The 18,054-nt window shown below is 50.5% G+C and overlaps 3 protein-coding genes across 12 annotated transcripts in view; 2 read left to right on the top strand and 1 right to left on the bottom strand.

Annotated features, from left to right (window-relative positions):
* RTKN (rhotekin) overlaps positions 1-2,509 on the top strand; it is a 40,056-nt gene extending 37,547 nt beyond the window's left edge. For 3 of the 8 annotated variants that reach the window (XM_036334063.1, XM_036334066.1, XM_036334065.1), the window contains 3 exons: positions 807-975; positions 1,141-1,245; positions 1,828-2,509. In XM_036334063.1, the coding sequence (XP_036189956.1) occupies positions 807-975; positions 1,141-1,245; positions 1,828-2,156 (603 nt within the window). In that variant the 3' untranslated portion in view covers positions 2,157-2,509. The other 5 variants (XR_004971776.1, XR_004971775.1, XR_004971777.1 and 2 more) reach the window with 5 other exon arrangements.
* A 104-nt stretch (positions 2,510-2,613) lies between these two features.
* The window catches only part of WDR54 (WD repeat domain 54), a 33,794-nt gene continuing 18,353 nt past the window's right edge, over positions 2,614-18,054 (bottom strand). The window contains exons 1-10 of one of the 3 annotated variants that reach the window (XM_036334070.1): positions 6,686-6,761; positions 6,099-6,321; positions 5,870-5,932; positions 4,916-4,982; positions 4,770-4,823; positions 4,303-4,430; positions 3,387-3,487; positions 3,126-3,288; positions 2,893-2,967; positions 2,615-2,825 (exon numbers count right to left, since the gene is read on the bottom strand). In XM_036334070.1, coding sequence (XP_036189963.1) covers positions 2,694-2,825; positions 2,893-2,967; positions 3,126-3,288; positions 3,387-3,487; positions 4,303-4,430; positions 4,770-4,823; positions 4,916-4,982; positions 5,870-5,932; positions 6,099-6,321; positions 6,686-6,729 — 1,050 coding nt within the window. In that variant the 5' untranslated portion in view covers positions 6,730-6,761 and the 3' untranslated portion in view covers positions 2,615-2,693. Of the gene's footprint in view, positions 2,826-2,892; positions 2,968-3,125; positions 3,289-3,386; positions 3,536-4,302; positions 4,431-4,769; positions 4,824-4,915; positions 4,983-5,869; positions 5,933-6,098; positions 6,322-6,685; positions 6,762-18,054 lie in introns of those variants that run through there. The other 2 variants (XM_036334068.1, XM_036334069.1) reach the window with 2 other exon arrangements.
* Positions 6,928-17,932, top strand: CUNH2orf81 (chromosome unknown C2orf81 homolog). The gene is made up of 4 exons (XM_036334067.1): positions 6,928-6,945; positions 15,746-15,967; positions 16,053-16,274; positions 16,435-17,932. The coding sequence occupies exons 1-4, from the start codon at positions 6,928-6,930 to the stop codon at positions 17,725-17,727; spliced, it is 1,755 nt and encodes a 584-aa protein (XP_036189960.1). The 3' UTR covers positions 17,728-17,932.

The following is an 18,054-nucleotide window of genomic DNA, read 5'->3' on the forward strand; positions in this document are numbered from 1 at the left end:
AAAGTCTTCTGGGCCTCACTGCACCACCCAACTCCAGGGCCAGGAATGATGAGGGGACCATTCTCCCTGACCAGCATCACTGGAAAAGGGTTGTCCCTTCTAGTTACCAGCCTCAGCCAATTCTCAGAGAGGGTTCTATAACTAGTCTAGGATTTTTCATCCACCTTCCATCTTTCCCCTCAGATTCTAATTTGCATCTACTCCATCCTTTCCTGGTTTCCTCTCCCAGGCCAAGTTCAGAGCCCCCTCTGTTCACCAGCCCTTTTGTTAGCTTTCCTGCTGACTTTTATGGAGGAAGTAGTGAGGGACATTAGGCCTCAGCATGCCTGCCAGCCTCTGTGCCTTCCCCTGCCCACCCTTTTCCTGTCTCTATGCGCCTCTATCCCTGACTAAAGGCCATCTGTCTCATCCCCAGTCCTTTCCGGCCATTCCTTCCCACACAGCTCAGTAGGAGGCAAATGAGAGGGTTTGGTGAACGCCCCACAAGCTCCTCTTTCTTTCTTTTTTTAACATAGTTATCGATTTCAGAGAAGAAGTGAGAAACATCAATGATGAGAGAGAATCATTGATCAGCTGCCTCCTGCACACCCCCTACTGGGGATGAAGCCCGCAGGTACCCTTGACCGGAATTGAATCCGGGACCCTTCAGTCTGCAGGCCTAGGCTCTACCCACTGAGCCAAACCGGTTAGGGCACGCTCCTCTTTCTAAGGCAGGATGATCAGGCTGATGATCAAGCCCGCCTGAAGTCACTGCTGACCTCTGTAACAACGTGGAGTTGGAAGCGGACGCCTTTTTTCTCCTGCAGGATACTCGAGTCCAGGCAGGGGAACTGGACCAGACCACAGGCCGGCCCTTCACTCTGAGCATCAGTAACCAATATGGGGAGGACAAGGTGACACACACCCTTCAGACAGAGAGTCGGGGAGCCCTGCAGAGCTGGATGGAGGCCCTGTGGCAGCTTTTCTTCGACATGAGTAAGAGTAGGGGGCTGGATTGAACTTTTGGGAGGAACTGGCATTTGTGATTTCTTACTGTAGGCCTCTGTTTCAAGAATACGTGGAAGGAAATGTCGCAGGGGAGAGGGTCGCCTGGCCCTCAGTCCTCTCCCTCTCCACCCCCAATCAGTGTTCTCCCTTCAGGCCAGTGGAAGCAGTGCTGTGATGAAATCATGAAAATTGAAACCCCGGCTCCCCGGAAACCACCCCAAGCACTGGCCAAGCAGAGGTCCTTGTACCATGAGATGGGTGAGTGCAAGTTTTCTCCGGGAAGCTGAAGGGAAGTGGGGCTGGAGGCGTCAAGGGAACCCAGACCATGGAAAGAGACAGAAGGCACACTTTGGGCCGAGGCAGAGCCCTGGGACTCGGGTCCCACCGCATCCTCTTGTGTCCCTTTCTTTCCTCTGACCTTCTCAGAACCACTCCCACCCAAGTTCAAAACAAAACCCCAAAGAACCAGATTCATTTCATGGATTTCCTTCCTAATTTCTTCTTTTTTTGTTTCCCTCTCTGCATGCGGATTCCTCTCTCTTCCTCTGACCTTTACTTGCCTGGCACGGCTTTCATTTTCCTTCTCTTTCTTGATGTCTTCACCCACGTCCCCACTCCCAATCTGTGTCCACCCTGCCTGCTGTATCCCATAGTCTTATCAGAGCCTGGAGCTCCAGGGGGCCCAGGTGAGGGGCTGCTCCTGCAGGATAATGCAATCTCGGCTGAGATCCGGGCTTTGCTTTCCTCCTATTACAGTGACAGGTGATGGTCAGGGCTGGGTAGACCTGGGGCCTAAGCTCTGACTAGCCCCCTCCCCTCAACCCCTTCCTGGCGCCACAGCTATTGAGCCTCTGGATGACATCGCAGCAGTGACAGATATCCTGGCCCAGCGGGAGGGCGTGAGGCTGGAGACGACCCCACCCTGGCTAGCCATGTTTGCAGACCAGCCTGCCCTGCCTCGCCCCTGCTCGCCTGCCTCAGTGACCCCAGCTCGGACCCACCCCCTGCCCTGGGGGCGCCCCAGAACATTCTCCCTGGACGCTGTGCCTCCAGACCACCCCTCCGAGGCTCCCCGCTTGGTTGCCCCTCTCCCCCCACACCGATCCCCACGTTCTAGAAGCCTCTGCCGCAAAGGCTCGCCCCGCACTTGGCTCCAGTCACCAGTGTGAGGAAGGTGCTGGCAGCAGGATCCGGCCAGGAGAGGAGAGGACCTGTGCGCCTGGGCTCTGGAGACGGTGCTGTCTGCAGCAGGTTGGCCAGTGGCCTCCCTTCCTCAGCTGGACTGGGGGTAGGTGGGGGGATGGGGAGCCGAAGCCCCTCTTAAGCTATGGTTGTCATGGTGCTGAGGGACTCATTCCCAGGGCTGGCTGGGGCCCCCCTGAACCCTTCCTGGGAGAAAACTGGAACCAACCCTGCCCTACCTCCTGCACTAACCAGCTTTGAGGATGGCACTGGAGAGCGCCGGGAGGGAACACACCTTCCTTGTGACTCCTTCATCAACCATTAAAGTTATTTAACAGCAGCCTTCACCTGGTTCTTGACGTCAGGTTGCCTCTCTGCTTGGCCCGGACCTGCCCCGTCCCCTCTTCCCTGGAGCTTAGTTCGCCGGCTGTGAAAGATGACTTGGATCCTGAGTAATTAGACACGGGCTAGGCGGAGGAGGCACTTTATAAACACCCCAGGGAGAAAGGAGGGCTTTTCTGTTCTCACTCACTGCTGAATGTCAGGATTTCAGCGAGGTCGTAGCCAGTCACAGCAAAGGAGCTGCCTGAGGGGTCACAGAATCGGGCGCCACACACCTGAGTGTCGGGCACACACTCGCCGTGACAGTGTTCCACCTGGGGGAGAGAGGGCTGCTCAGGGCCGCTGCCCCATGCTGGCCCTTCGCCCCCTCTCCACACCCACCTCGGTGCAGCCACTCTCTGTGCGTTTGCTCAGCTTCCAGATGTGTACAAAGGTGTCCTCGGCTGCAGAAAGTAGCTGTTAAGAAAAGGCAGGGAGGATGAGTGGGGGTCGGAAGGTGCTCACGAACTGGTCCAGGTTGGAGTGCTTCACCAAGCGGCAAAGACGAGCCTGTGGAGTTCCTCTCAGCATCCCCCCACCAGGAACCAGGGTGTGTAGGGGTGTAGGAGACTGACCTTGCCCACCTCCGGAGCCAGGTCCAGGGCACAGATGGCCCGGGCGTGGGCGTTGATCTGGACGTGTAGAGCTCCTGTACTGGTCTCATACAGACGCACTTGCCCGTTCCCGTAGCCCACTGCTGCGATCCCCTTCCACAGCTGCACGGAAGTGCATGGGACCCTGCAAGGGCAATGGCCCACTTGGATTTCCCCACACCCAAGCCCACTCCCCACCCTGCAGCTGCTTCAGGAAGTCCTCAGCCCCTTCGCCTCACCTACCCAAATCCGGGAATTCGGGTCAGTAATTTGAATTCAGGACCCGACCGCCAGACACAAAGCAAGCCTGAGTCGTCTGCTGTCACAACATCAGCCATGCAGTCCTGAGGGGAAAGGCAGGGTGAGCCCTTCCCTCTCTCCCCTGCTGGGTCCTGTGTACAGGGAAGGGAGGCAGTATATGCATCTTGGCTTCTCGGGAAAAGGAAGATACGGAGCCCTCACAGGCTGGAAGCAGGGTTCCCTCAGGAAGCATAAAATGCTTTCCTTGCATCCCTCACAGTCCCCCCTCGCCCCCCCAAACACACACACACATGTTAGGAGGGAGTATATCACTGTACTCAGTGGGTGGATGATGAAACTGAGGCCATAGTGTTATGACCTGGAGGTCTTACAGTAAGCCATAGTCATAACTAGGCTCGGCCTCTTGACTCCCAGCCCTAGGCAACCAACATAGCCCATGGGCTGGGCTCTGGGCCAGATTCAGTAGAGAATATGAATTAGAAGATACAAACCCCATTCTCAAGAGGTTTGCAATCCAAGAGTTTTCGTTGAAGACAGTACCAACTCAGGGGTCAGCTAAGGGGGATCAGTGAGAGCTGGAACAGGGGGAAGACCTCCTGGAGAGGGTGGTGCTGGAAGGAAGCTGTGCATGTCAGAGCTGGCAAGCATCTTAGAAGCCGTCTGTCCTGACTCCTCGATGCACATCACATGAGAAATGTTAGTGGACCACTGAAATGCCACGTGAAATACCTCTGGCTTCGTCACTGGACCTGAGGTGCTGAAGCCTAGGAAAGCGCAGCAGTTTGCCCAAAGTCATCCAGCTGCTTAGTGGCAGAGCCAAGACTTGCATTCAGGTCTCCTGCCTCCCAAGGGGGGGAAGGACCCCAGCCTCACGGGAATGAGAGGGGCTTTCACTCACCTGTTCCTGGGCAGGCTCGCTGGCGATGTCGGTGACTGAAGTCGGATGCCCCGCCAGCTCTTCACTCAGTACAATGTTGGGACCTTTGGCTGGTATGTCAAATACCAGTACCCGGCCTGACCACATTCCTACAAAAGCAGTGTGTCCTAGTCCTCCTGCGTCTCCGGCCACCACACTCAGAACTCCCTCCGTCCCAGAAGCCTTAGTAACAAACCCATCTCTCACTGCCCCAACAGTCCTGCCCCTCCATGACTACCCTTATTCTCCCTCACCCTGCCCCTCTGATCCCGTCCATGGCTCTTTGGAGTCTCTGCCCCCTTCACTTCCACCCTTCCCTTGAACCCTCCACAATTTCTTCAGACCTGCAGCATCTTCCAGACCAAAGCCCACACCTTTATACCCCAGCACCCTCCTTCGCCCCCACCCCACACACATACACACCAATGCCCTGCCCTCGGGCCTCTCACCTACACAGATGAAATGGCCACAGGAAGCAATTCCTCGGGCAAACATCGCCTGTACTGAGTATGAGAGGGGAAAACTATTAGAAATAGTGCTTCTTTCAGCCCCAGCAAACACTCCCTACCCACACCCAAGTCAGTCCTGCAGGTACCTGGAGAGGCATCTCTGGAGTCCAGCGCGTGCCAATAGACCATGACGGAGCCGTCAGACTCATACATCTGGAGGGACAAGGGCAGTTATGTCCTATACCAGTGGTCGGGAAACTGCGGCTCTTTGGCCCCTTGAGTGTGGCTCTTCCACAAAATACCACGTGCGGGCGCGCATGTACAATGCGAATGAAACTTCGTGGCCCATGCGCAGAAGTTGGTATTTTGTGGAAGAGCCACACTCAAGGGACCAAAGAGCCGCATGTGGCTTGCAAGCCGCAGTTTGCCGACCACTGTTCTATACTCATGTTAACCTTAGCCCACTGAACCCTCAAAACAACTCTGGCAGGTAGGCACTTTACAGAAGAGGACAGAGGCACTGATAAATTAAATTGCCCAAGGTCATACAGCCAGCAAAGGGGCAGATATTGGAGAGGGTACTTGGACATTTTTTTATTTTTTAAAATTTTCAGAGAGAAGGGAGAGAGAGAGAGAGAGAGAGAGAGAGAGAGAGAGAGAGAGAAACATCAACAATGAGAGAGAATCACTGATTGCCTCCTGCACAACCCCTACCGGGGATCGGGCATCGAGCCGCAACCCCAGCATGTGCCCTTGGCCTGAATCAAACCTGGGACCCTTCAGTCCGCAGACCAACGCTCTATCCACTGAGCCAACCCAGCTAGGGTGACACTTGGAAATTTAAAAAGATGGAAGGAGTGAGAACATTTGAGATCTTGTCCCTGGCTTATGCTGTAAGTTTGGCTCAAACTCTTATAAGAGTTTCAAAAAATAAAAAGCATTTAAAAAGATGGAAGGAATGAAGATGAGAAGTAAGGAAGAGTGGGCTAAGCTTGCCTCTAAGTAAGGGAGTGATTCGAGGCAAGTGCGGAAGGGCGTGGGTCCTTGCAGAGGAGTTGAGAAGACTCTAGTCCGAGAGGGCAGGAAGGTCCTCCTCTTACCTGTATTCCTCGATGTGAGGTGAGCACCAGCAATACTCGAAAGGGGAGGGCACACCAGTGGACCTGGAGGGAGGTGGATTAGAGTTGGGACAAGTGGTCAGCAGGGGACATGAGGACTCAGAAGAGCAGAAATTCAGAGGGTTAGGGAAGGCCTATTCCTTGAGGTTTGGAGAGGAAAGGGGGGGTTAGGACTGGGTTCAGCAACACCACTTCCAACCTCATTCCTCACCTGGGTGATAAGTGGGGAGCTCACTCCCGCTCCCTCCTTAGCGTGGAGCTGGCGCTGGGCCAAGGGCACACCCTCAGGAGCAACGCTGAGCAGCTGGGCGCTGGGTCCATGCACGACCCCAAAGTGTGTGAGGTTGCAGACCGGCAGCTGCAGCACACTCAGGTTGTTGCTCAGGGCGGCAGCCGAGCCTCGGAGAGGGATGGAACGCTGCCGGCGGAACATCCTAGGGGAGAGACGCTCCAATCACCAAAAGCTCAGGGCTAAACAGAAGACAGCAATGATTCCTCCCGGAGGGTGGCGGGTGCTATCATAAGACACTGGGGGAGACCCCTGAGACTGGGTCATGATGTAATGGGGAGCCCCAGAGGGCGGTCTCATGGAGCGAGAGAGTGGAGCCCCAGGCTGAGTCATGGACGATGGGGGAACCCTAGAGGAGGAATGGTGATGGCACAGGATCCGGTGGACCCCAGCGCCCGAGCCAAGGCGGGTTAAGGCAGGGTAGTCTCCAGGCCCTCCCACCCTCGGTTCGGCTCCCGAAGCCCCATGCCCGGGTTAGAGGTCACACCAGTAGCCCCTGGTCGGCTTGCCTGACTCCAGGATCGCTAGGTCCCTCCGAATCCGCCGCCACCATAGAGACGACGCACTTACGCAGGCCGATGGGCGGGGCGAACCACCGGAACCTGCGGCGCGCGGCGCGGTTGCCGGGGTAACTGTGGACAGGGCGAGCCAACCAGCGCACAGCGTGGTTGCCGGGGCGACCGTTAGGCGGCGGTGGCCGCCGGGGCGCAGGGAGTCGTAGAAACCTCGAGGTTGAACACAAGAGGCAGCGATGGCACACGAAAGCTCGGTAAGCTTCAGCTCAGCTGGGGGTGCGCCAGAGCCGGGATCTGCCTTTTAAGGTCGGTGTCGGGAACCATGGACCAGCCCCGCGATACCCGGTGCCCGCCCAGCACGCCGGCGTTCAAGATGACCGTGCGCCAAAAAACCTATGCCCACTCACATGCTTTGTCACAATCGGAAGCTGAGGGAAAAGATCGAATGAGGTGCAGAGTCCAAGAGCAAAAAATTACTTTGGGAAACAGCTAATGGATGTAATACGTCTCTTGCACTGAGGTACCCATTTAAATGGATTAACGAGAATTGGCCAGGGATTGGGGAGAGGAGTTGCTAGATAAATTATCCATTTCCAGAGTTTCAGGAGGAAGAAATGGATTAAATAACAACAATCTTGTGGCTGCACTTGAAAATCAAATTGTTTTAAAACAAGATAATTTAAAATAAAACATTTGAAGAACCTTTGTGTAACAATATCCCAGGCCCCTCTGGTCAGGCCACATCTAGGCACAAGAGAGGCTCTGAACCCTAGCCGGTTTGGCTTAGCGGATAGAGCGTCGGCCAGTGGACTGACGGGTCACAGGTTCGATTCCGGTCAAGGGCACATGCAAATGTTGTGGGCTAATTCCCCAGTAGGGGGCGTGCAGGAGGCAGCCGGTTTCTATCTTCCTCTCCCTTCCTCTTTGAAATCAATAAAAATATATTTTTTTAAAAAGAGAGAAGCTTGGAGGGGAAGTCTAAAGAACTGACTCTCCTCGCCCAGCCCTACCTGGCCTGCGCTGTCTTGAACTGGTGTTTGGGCTGTTCTCACTGGCAGAGAGGGGAAATGAGGGTTAAGGGATTTTGAGTCCCTTGTGAAGTTTAGAAAACATCAGTTCTGAGGGAGAATTTTAGGGAACATCAGGTATCAGTGAGGTTGGGGGTGAGGAAGCTAAGGTTTGAGAGATTCCATCTGGAGGTAAATTTTGGAGGGAATCAGGTTCAAGTAGACTCTTATGGGGAAGTGAGGAGGCTCCCAGGAATCTACTCGTAAATTCCTATGTCCTGAAATTAACTTGGGACCTAGTCTTTATCTTTTTTAAAAATAAATATGTTTTTATTGATTTCAGAGAGGAAGGAAGAGGGAGAGAGAAACATCAATGATGAGAGAGAATCATGGATTGGCTACCTCCTGCACGCCTCCCACTGGGAATCAAGCCTGCAACCTGGGCATGTGCGCTGACTGGGAATTGAACCTTGACCTTCTGGTTCATAGGCCAAGCTCAACCACTGAGCCACGCTGGCTGGGCATCTTTATCTTTTTAAGTAGATTATTTTCTTTTTTTTTCTTCTTTTTTTTTTTAATATATTTTTTATTGATTAAGATATTACATATGTGTCCTTGTCCCCACGTTACCCTCTACCCCCCCCCCCCCCGCTCATGCCCTCACCCCCCCGTTGTCCGTGTCCATTGGTTAGGCCTATATGCTTGCATATAAGTCCTTTGGTTGATCTTTCCCCCTTACCCCTACCCTCCCCTACCTTCCCTCCAAGGCCCGACAGTCCAATCAATGCCTCTCCGTCTCTGGATCAGTCCTTGTTCATCAGTTTATGTTGTTCATTATATTCCACAAATGAGTGAGATCCTGTGGTATTTATCCGCTCTCCAGTTCCATCCATGCTGTGGCAAATGGTAAGAGTTCCTTTTTCTTCTTCCTCTTCTTAAAGAATACCTTTCAGCATTTCATATAATGCTGGTTTGGTGGTGATGAACTCCTTTAGCTTTTTCTTATCCGTGAAGCTCTTTATCTGACCTTCTATTCTGAATGATAGCTTTGCTGGATAAAGTAGTCTTGGTTGCAGGTTCTTGCTATTCATCACTTTGAATATTTCTTGCCAGTCTCTTCTGGCCTGCATGGTTTCTGTTGAGAAATCAGCTGACAGTCGTATGGGTACTCCCTTGTAGGTAACTGACTGTCTTTCTCTTGCTGCTTTTAAGATTCTCTCTTTATCTTTTGCTCTTGGCATTTTAATTATGATGTGTCTTGGTGTGGTCCTCTTTGGATTCCTTTTGTTTGGGGTTCTCTGCGCTTCCTGGACTTGTAAGTCTATTTCTTTGACCAGGTAGGGGAAGTTTTCTGCCATTATTTCTTCAAATAGGTTTTCAATATCTTGCCCTCTCTCTCCTTCTGGTACCCCTATAATTCTGATGTTGGTACGCTTGAAGTTGTCCCAGAGGTTCCTTACACTATCTTCATATTTTTGGAATCTCTTTTCTTTTTTCTTTTTCGGTTGGGTATTTTTTGTTTCTTTGTATTTCAAATCTTTGACTTGATTCTTGGGATCCTCTTGTCTGCTGTTGGATCTCTAAATTATTCTTTATTTCAGTCAGTGTATGCTTAATTTCTAGTTGGTCCTTTTTCATGTCCTCCATGGTCTCACTATACTTATTGAGGGATTCATTAAATTTATCGGCGGTTTCCATAAAATTCTTGAAAAACCTTATAAACGTGGCCTTGAACTCTATATCCAGTCGTTTGCTTTCCTCCATTTCTGCCATTTGTGACCTGTTTCTTTGTCTCCGCATTTTGGCAGCTTCCCTGTGTTGATAGAGTGGCCCTGCGTGCCAGGTGTCCTGTAGGACCCAGTAGCTCAGCCTCCCCAGTTACCTGGGGTGGACACTCTTGGTGCACTCTTGGTGCCTTGGTTGTTGTAGGATCACTGGGAGGTATTGACCTCCAGGCCAATTGGCTGTGAGAATCAGCTGTGTCTAAAGTGGGAGAACTTCTGTGCTGAAGACACCCTTCTGGGGCAAGACTTGCTTCAGTGGGGCTTTGGTGCTCACTGAGTCTGCTCCCTGAGTGTGTCCCTTATGGATCTGAGGAATTGCAATCTGGATGGTCCCCCCCTGACCACTGGGTACAGTGGCTCCTGGATCTAAGGAGGTGCTAATTCAGCCTCTGCCTGAGGCCACATAGCAGGAGCCACGAAGAGGCTCAGCTGTGAAGCAATGCAAGCGCTGCGGGGCCTTGGGCCTTCTCTTGGAAGTTCCGGGTCTGCCTGGTTCGGCTGCAGTTAGGTACATTCACATGCAAAAGCCTCTGCCGCAGCCTGGGTGGGGCGGGGTCTCAGGGAGTCAAAGAGCAGAGAAAGCAGCTATGGCCGATTCTCCGCCCGGAGTCGCGCGTCTCAGAGTCGCGCGTCTCAGTGTCCCAGTAGTGGCTGCAAGCACCTCTGAGGGAAAGCCGCACTCAAGTTCGCCCGCTGCCCGAGAGTCCGCTCCTCCCCGTATGAGTCCTGAGTCCCCAGAGACTTCCCAGAACCGGAGTTCAGAGCAGTCGGGAGTTTGTGATTCAAAAAAACAGCCGCGTCCTCAGGTGCCACCCCCTTTCCGCCCGCGCGCGTGCGAGCCGCCGTACCTCTGCACTTCACCTCCGCAGCTCCTCTCAGCGTGCTTTTCTTTCCTTCTAGTTGTAGAATTTACACTCAGCCAGCCTTCCTGTTGTTCTGGGTGATGTCCACTCTGTCCTTTAGGGTATTTTTCAATTGTTGTGGGAGCGGCAATTTCCCGGTGTTTATCTATGCCGCCATCTTAGTTTCTCGATTTTTTTTCTTTTCTACTGCTGCCCATTGCTCCCCTGGTTGCAAGTCTCGTGGGGACCCTTAGAGTTTAGGAGATGTACACCTGAGAGGGAAGAGAGGCATGGGCCTACTCCCAGGAGGGAGAGAGTGCCCTGGGTCTTTTGCTTGAGGGTTTCAAAGACTGGGAGTTTAAAGGAGACATCTGTAATGTTTTCAACAATAAAGATAAGTTTAAAAAATAGCCTGGTCGGTGTGGCTCAGTGGTTGAGCATTCGACCAATGAACCAGGAGGTCCCGGTTCGATTCCTGTTCAGGGTACATGCCAGGGTTGCAGGCTCAAACCCCAGTGGGAGGCATGCAGGAGGCAGCCAATTGATGATTCTCTCTCATCATTGATGTTTCTCTCTTTCCCTCTCCCTTCCTCTCTGAAATCAATAAACAATATATAAAAATAAATAAATAAAAATAAAAGCTGGGAGTTTAGGGGAGGTCTTAGAGGAGGCACACAATAGAATATTTATCAGCTTCATGCTGATGAACCAAAAGGAGATTTATTCCCTTAACTTCAACTGTCCTTAGGTGTGGTTGACACAAATGACACTAGTTGGATTTCTGCTATCTATCTCCCTGAGCTTATAAAATAGAGAATAGCATAGGAAAGAAACATACCCACTGTTACAATTTTGGTGTTTTCCTTTTCTTCAACACATACAGGTTTACATTATCTGAGACCATACTTGTTCTTTCATTTAACATTAAATCTTAAGTATTTTTCTATGCTTTTGCAAATTCTTCCTAAAGATTACCTTTAATCATTGTATAATATTGCATCATGTAGATAGTACACAATTAGCCATCTAGTCTCTTTTTGTTAGACATATGTGTTCAATATTCTGCTATTATAAATCACACCACAGGGAATCTGTTGAAGAATAAATATATATATATATTGATTTCAGAGAGGAAGGGAAAGGGAGAGATAGAAACATCAATGATGAGAGAGAATTATTGATCGACTGCCTCCTGCATGCCCACACTGGGGATTGAATCTGCAACCCGGGCATGTGCCCTGAACGGGAATCAAACTGTGACTCCAGGTTCATAGGTCGATGCTCAACCACTTAGCTACACTGGCTGGGCTGAAGAATATATTTTAATTTTAGATTATACATTTGAATGCATTGTTAAACTATAATTAATATTTTTGAAGGTTAGACATGTTTTCAAATATTTATTAGTCATCTACAGTTCTACTTTTTATTTATTTATTTGAGAGAGAGAGAGAGAGAGAGAGAAACATAGATTTGTTTTTCCATATTTATGCATTCATTGGTTGATTCTTGTATATGTCCTGACTGGGGATTGAACCCACAACCTTGGCATATGGGGACAATACTCTAACCAACTGGGCTACCTGGCCAGGACTACCGTTCCACTTTTGTGAAATGTTATGTCCTTTGCCTATTATTATCTTTGGAGTTGTTCTTATTTTATTTATTTAAAAAAATATTTTTATTGATTTTTCAGAGAGGAAGAGAGGGAGGGAGAAACAACAATGATGAGAGAGAATCATTGATTGGCTGTCTCCTGCACAACCCACACCGGGGATCAAGCCCACAACCCGGGCATGTGCCCTGATAGGAAATCGAACCAGGACCTCTGGTTCATAGGTGGATGTTCAACCACTGAGCCATGTCGGTCAGACATTCTTATTTTATATGAGTTATTTTTTTTAAATTAAATCTTTATTGTTCAGATTATTACATTTGTTCCTCTTTTTCCCCCCCATAACTTCCCTCCACCCAGTTCCCACCCCACCCTCCTCCCTCACTCCCCATCCACTGTCCTCATCCATAGGTGCACGATTTTTGTCCGGTCTCTTCCCGCATCCCGTACACCCCTTTTCCTCCCAAGAATAGCCAGTCCATTCCCTTTCTATGCCCCTGATTCTATTATAATCACCAGTTCATTCTGTTCATCAGATTATTCACTTGATTTTCAGATTCACTTGCTGATAGGTGTGTATTTATTGTTCATAATTTGTATCTTTACCTTTTTCTTCTTTTTCCTCTTCTTAAAGGATACCTTTCAGCATTTCATATAATACTGGTTTGGTGGTGATGAACTCCTTTAGCTTTTTCTTATCTGTGAAGCTCTTTATCTGACGTTCAATTATGAATGATAACTTTGCTGGATAAAGTAATCTTGGTTGTAGGTTCTTGGCATTCATCACTTTGACTATTTCTTGCCACTCCCTTCTGGCCTGCAAAGTTTCTGTTGAGAAATCAGCTGACATTCGTATGGGTACTCCCTTGTAGGTGACTGACTTTCTTTCTCTTGCTGCTTTTAAGATTCTCTCTTTGTCTTTTGCTCTTGGCATTTTAATTATGATGTGTCTTGGCGTGGTCCTCTTTGGATTCCTTTTGTTTGGGGTTCTCTGCGCATCCTGGACTTGTAAGTCTATTTCTTTCACCAGGTAGGGGAAGTTTTCTGTCATTATTTCTTTTTTTTTTTTTTTATTAGTTAAAGTATTACAAATGTGTCCTCATCCCCCCCATTAACCCCCAACCTCCCCCCCTGTCATTATTTCTTCAAATAGGTTTTCAATATTTTGCTCTCTCTCTTCTTCTGGCACCCCTATAATTCTGATGTTGGTATGCTTGAAGCTGTCCCAGAGGCTCCTTACACTATCTTCGTATTTTTGGATTCTTTTTTCATTTTGCTTTTCTGGTTGGGTGTTTTTTTGCTTCTTCACATTTCAAATCTTTGACTTGATTCTTGCAATCCTCTAGTCTGCTGTTTGGAGTCTGTATAATATTCTTTATTTCAGTCAGTGTATGCTTAATTTCTAGTTGGTTCTTTATCACAACCTCGAGGGTCTCATTAGATTTCTTGTAGATCTCATTAAGTTTATCGGCAGTTTCTAGAAAATTCTTGAAAAACCTTAAAAGTGGGTGGTTTTGAACTCTATATCCAGTAGTTTGCTTTCCTCCATTTCTGTCATTTGTGTCCTTTTTCTTTGTCTCCGCATTTTTTATGCTTCCCTGTGTTGATAAAGTGGTTTTCTGTGCTGAGTGTCCTCTAGGGCCCAGTGGTTCAGCCTCCCCAATTACCTGAGGAGGACACTCTTGGTGCACCCCCTTGTGGGCTTTGTGCACAGTCTTGTTGTAGTTAAGCCTTGATTGTTGTAGTCATCACTGGGAGGAATTGACCTCCAGGCCAACTGGCTGTGAGAATCAGCTGTGTCTGCAGTGGGAGAACTTCTGTGCTGGAGACACCCCTCTGGGGCAAGGCTTGCTTCAATGGGGCTTTGGTGCTCACTGAGTCTGCCCCCTGAGTGTGTCCTTTATGGTTCCACGGAGCTGCAAACTGGATGGTCCCACTCTGACCTCTGGGCTTCCTGGCTCCTGGATCTCTAGGGAGGTGCTAATCTAGCCTTTCCCTGAGGCTATCCAGCAAAAGCCTCCCTGCAAGGCTTGGGTGGGGCGGGTCCCATGGGATCAACAGGGCGAGGCTAGCAGTTATGGCTGCTCTCAGTCCAGCCCTCAGAGGCTCTGCTTCTCAGTGTCCCGGTAATCGCTGCAAGCCCCTCGGAGAGAAAGCTGCCCCGAGTTCTGACTGATGCCAGACAGTCCCGCTTCTCCCGTATGAGTCTGGGTCCCTAGAGACTCGCCCGGAACTGGAGCTCAGAGCCTGAGACTCCCTCCTGATTGAAAACAACAACCGCGCCCTCAGCCGCCAGCCCGCTCCACATGCACCTCCGCACCTTAGTATTTTCCTTCCGTACTGTGCCTCCTCTGAGTCTCGGTATGCTTTTCTCTTTCCTTCTAGTTATAGAATTTCCACTCAGCCAGCCTTCCTTTGGTTCTGGATGATGTCCGCTCCGTCTTTTAGTTGTATTTTTGAAGTGGTTGTTCGAGGCAGCAAACTCTGGTGTTTACCTATGCCGTCATCTTGGTTTCTCCATTATTTTATATGAGTTTTAATATATTTAGGAATATAAATATTTTTAATATTTGCTACAAATGCAGGGTGGAGCAAAAGTAGGTTTACAGTTTGTATGGAAAATAATACAATAATAAATAAATATTACATGAATAAGCTATGTTCTGTGTACTATAAACCTACTTTTGCCCCACTCTGTATTTTTTGTTTGAGAAGCAGTATAAAGTCAGGCCCTGAAGTCAGACTTGCATATAAATTATCACTCCACTACTTCCTTGTTGTGTGATCCGGGCAAATTCTGTAAAATGGAAATAAAAATAATATGTAGTATAAAAAATGCAGGAATTGAGCCCAGATGATGTATGCAACTATTATACTCTAAGTGCCAGAAAATGATAATTACTAATATCAGCTTACAAATTAGGAAAGCTTATAAAAATAAGTACAGGAAAATTTAACAATTTGACAATCACACCACAGGGAAGCTATTGAAGAATATACAGTTTTTTCTTACCCAGAGATTATATGACAGGTTATCCTATTTTCCTACATTTTATATTTTGTTTATATTTTTGTTTTATTTGTGTGTATGTGTGTCCTTTAATCCATCTGGAAGTTATTTAGACGTATATTGTGAAATAAGGATTTAAGTTGATTTGGGGGGAGGAGGAGACTCTAAGCAGCACCAATTATTCCAGCACTCATATATTGACTCATCTATCTCAAATTCTTTACCTCTCAAGAACTTGGAACACTTTGGACTAGTGCAAATAGCAAGGACTGTGGAGTTGGAGCCATATATAGCCTGGGTTTATTGTGGAAGCCCAAGCAAGTTCTGGTTAACTGTGTCAGGCTTCAGTTTCTATGTCTGTGAAATGGGCTCAGTGAGCTGTTGTGAAAATTAAATTAGCTAGGTCCAACCCCTGAGAAGCACCTGTCACACAGTAGGCTTACTTAGAAAATTATCCCTTTCAGAAGGCTTTTCCTTCCTACTAGACCAGTGGTTGGCAAACTCATTAGTCAACAGAGCCAAATATCAACAGTACCACAATTGAAATTTCTTTTGAGAGCCAAATTTTTTAAACTTAACACTATATAGGTAGGTACATTGTTATTAACTTAATTAGGGTACTCCTAAGGCTTAGGAAGAGCCACACTCAAGGGGTCGAAGAGCCGCATGTGGCTCGCGAGCCGCAGTTTGCCGACCACGGTACTAGACCAATTGAGAAAGCTTCCCAGAGCCTGTAGCTGCTTCTCTCTCCCACTCCTTGGTTTTCTGCCCTGATTGCCCTGTTCCCTTCCCACAGAGGCAGGTCCGAGATCGCGGGGCGACCAGATCCAAGGCGGAAAAGGCACGGCCGCCTACTGTGCCAGTGCCCCAGGTGGACATCGTTCCTGGGCGGCTCACTGAGGCTGAGTGGATGGCGCTCACAATGGTGGAGGAGGGCGAGGACGTGGTGGGGGACATCTTGGCAGATTTGCTGGGGCGTGTCATGGACTCTGCCTTCAAAGTCTACTTGACCCAGCAGGTGAGCCTGGATGGGGCCCCCCAAACCCATCTACCCCCTCTCCCACCCCTTCCTGCCTGGCTGAGACCCTCTCTCGCTTCTGCAGTGCGTCCCATTCACCATCAGCCAGGCCCGGGAGGCCATGCTGCAGATCATCGAGTGGCGTTTCCTGGCTCGAGATGAGGGAGAGTCTGCAGTGGCTGAGGACCCCACCTGGGGAGAGGATGAGGAGCCCTTGGCAAGCACAACAGATGCCTGGGCTCAGGGATCTGTGCCCCTAATGCACGCACCAGCCTCGGTGGAGCTGGAGGACTTCTTCCGATGTGAAGTAAGCCCCCAGCTCCCTCTGACCCCCACCCCTACCCCCAATGCACCTTCGTTTTCCTTACGGCCTCTCTACCCTTAGTTTCTCCACCCTTAGTTCCTCTCTCCCCTTTCTGACCTCTCACTATCTACCTCCCACCCCTACCTCTGGTGCATTTCCCCAGGACCAAGGGAGCGTCGACCAGATTTCTCTAGGAAGACCGTTGATGGATGGAGGCTGTGAGGAGCAGATGGAATCCTCCAAGCCAAGAGACACGCTCAGCCCTCCACCCATCCCAGAGCTGTTTCAGGAGGCAGGCCCCAGGGATCCTTTAGAGGAACTGGAAGACCAGGAAGGAGGCCGCCCGTCTTCGGCAGGGTCCAGGAACATGAGCCTCCAACAGCCGTCAGCATCTGTGGAGACAGTGGTGGAGACAGTTCCCCCTGGGAGCCCCCATTCTTCTCTGGAGCAGTCCCTGGCAGCCAGCTCCCAGGAATCGGCAGAGAGCACACGGCCCCTCAGCTCCCAGCTCTCACTAGAGGACCTCTATTTCTCGCCCTCCACTGAGGACCTAAGTGAGCAGGTGTTCAAGAAGGGCGAGAAGCCCCACGCTGCCTTGGACCCCATCATACTCGGCCACTCCTTCCAGCAGCCTTGGTGGATGGGCTCACAGCTGAGAACACTTCCTCGTAGGGCGGGCCACAAGGCCTCGGTGCTGCCGAGCCAGTGGGTACGCCCAGAAGTTGAGGTTGTGGATACAGACACTGAGGTACACCCCCTGGAAGTCTACCGCAGGCGCCCCCAGGTCGAGAAGACAGAGGCCCTGGCCAGACGCCAAGCTAATGGCTCCAGTTGCCGAGCTTTCTGCCCTCTCCCTCCCAGCGGTCCTTTCCCTACTTTGCACCCCGGCTCCCAACTTCCCCCTTTAAGCTTAGGCCCATCATCACCATGCTCCCAGTCAAAGGGGCTCTTACCGGGCCCAGAGGGCCGCTTTCCTGAAAAGCACCTGAATGTCTCTCAAATGGCCTACAGCCGCAGCCCCAGCCCCTGCACGTGGCCAGGTGCGAAGTGGCCGAGGGGCTGGGAGAGGGAGGCGGAGTTGCTGGAAGAGCTGTGGGCCGGCCGCAGCCACGTACCTCGGCAGGGCCGCCGGGACCAGGAGGGCCAGGATCCTCACAGGTGGTCTTGCCTTGAACCCCAAATCCTCAAGCCCACGTCCCAGGTGATGTGGCAGCCAGTGTTGCTGCCGGAAGCCTTGAAGCTGGCTCCTGGTGTGAGCATGTGGAACCCAACCACACAGGTGCTGCTCAGGTCTGGGCCACCCCGGCAGGAGGCCAAAAAAGGCTGTACCTCTCCTCCCATTGAGTTGCACCCCATCCAGACAGAAGCCCAGGTGACCAGGGCACAGCTAATGAAGAACTCAACCTCCAAAGTGTGGTCTCTCCCCTCCAAGATCCTGCCCCATTCTGAGCCCTGAACCTCAGCCAGCGGGAATCCTATCTTCCTTCCGTCAGCTTGCCAAAATAAACACCTGAGTTGCCTTAAGAATTGGCCTGGTATCTCTGTCAGTTTCTTCCAAAGATGTGTGTTCTCGCGGAGCTGGAGAGGAGCAGTGGTCCTGGCAGGCCCAGAAGAAGATAGAACACTGGGTCCAGGAAATAAACCCATTTGCACCTATAGGAGACCCTGCTTCAGGGCCAAGGCTACTCTCCAGCAGAATTCTGGAGAACCATTCTCTCCTCACGAAAGAGCAGATGGATGTAAGGGCTGCAAGTGGGGCCTACCTCAGTTGGGAGAACTTAGT

The sequence above is a fragment of the Myotis myotis genome, unplaced genomic scaffold, assembly GCF_014108235.1.
Source record: "Myotis myotis isolate mMyoMyo1 unplaced genomic scaffold, mMyoMyo1.p scaffold_m19_p_14, whole genome shotgun sequence".
Taxonomy (NCBI): Eukaryota; Metazoa; Chordata; class Mammalia; order Chiroptera; family Vespertilionidae; genus Myotis; species Myotis myotis.

What these genes read in the sequence shown, in the direction of transcription:
- CUNH2orf81 (XM_036334067.1), top strand. An exon ending in AAGTCTACTTGACCCAGCAG is followed by an intron (nt 15,968 to 16,052) that starts GTGAGCCTGGAT and finishes TCGCTTCTGCAG; the next exon opens with TGCGTCCCATTCACCATCAG. An exon ending in AGGACTTCTTCCGATGTGAA is followed by an intron (nt 16,275 to 16,434) that starts GTAAGCCCCCAG and finishes GCATTTCCCCAG; the next exon opens with GACCAAGGGAGCGTCGACCA.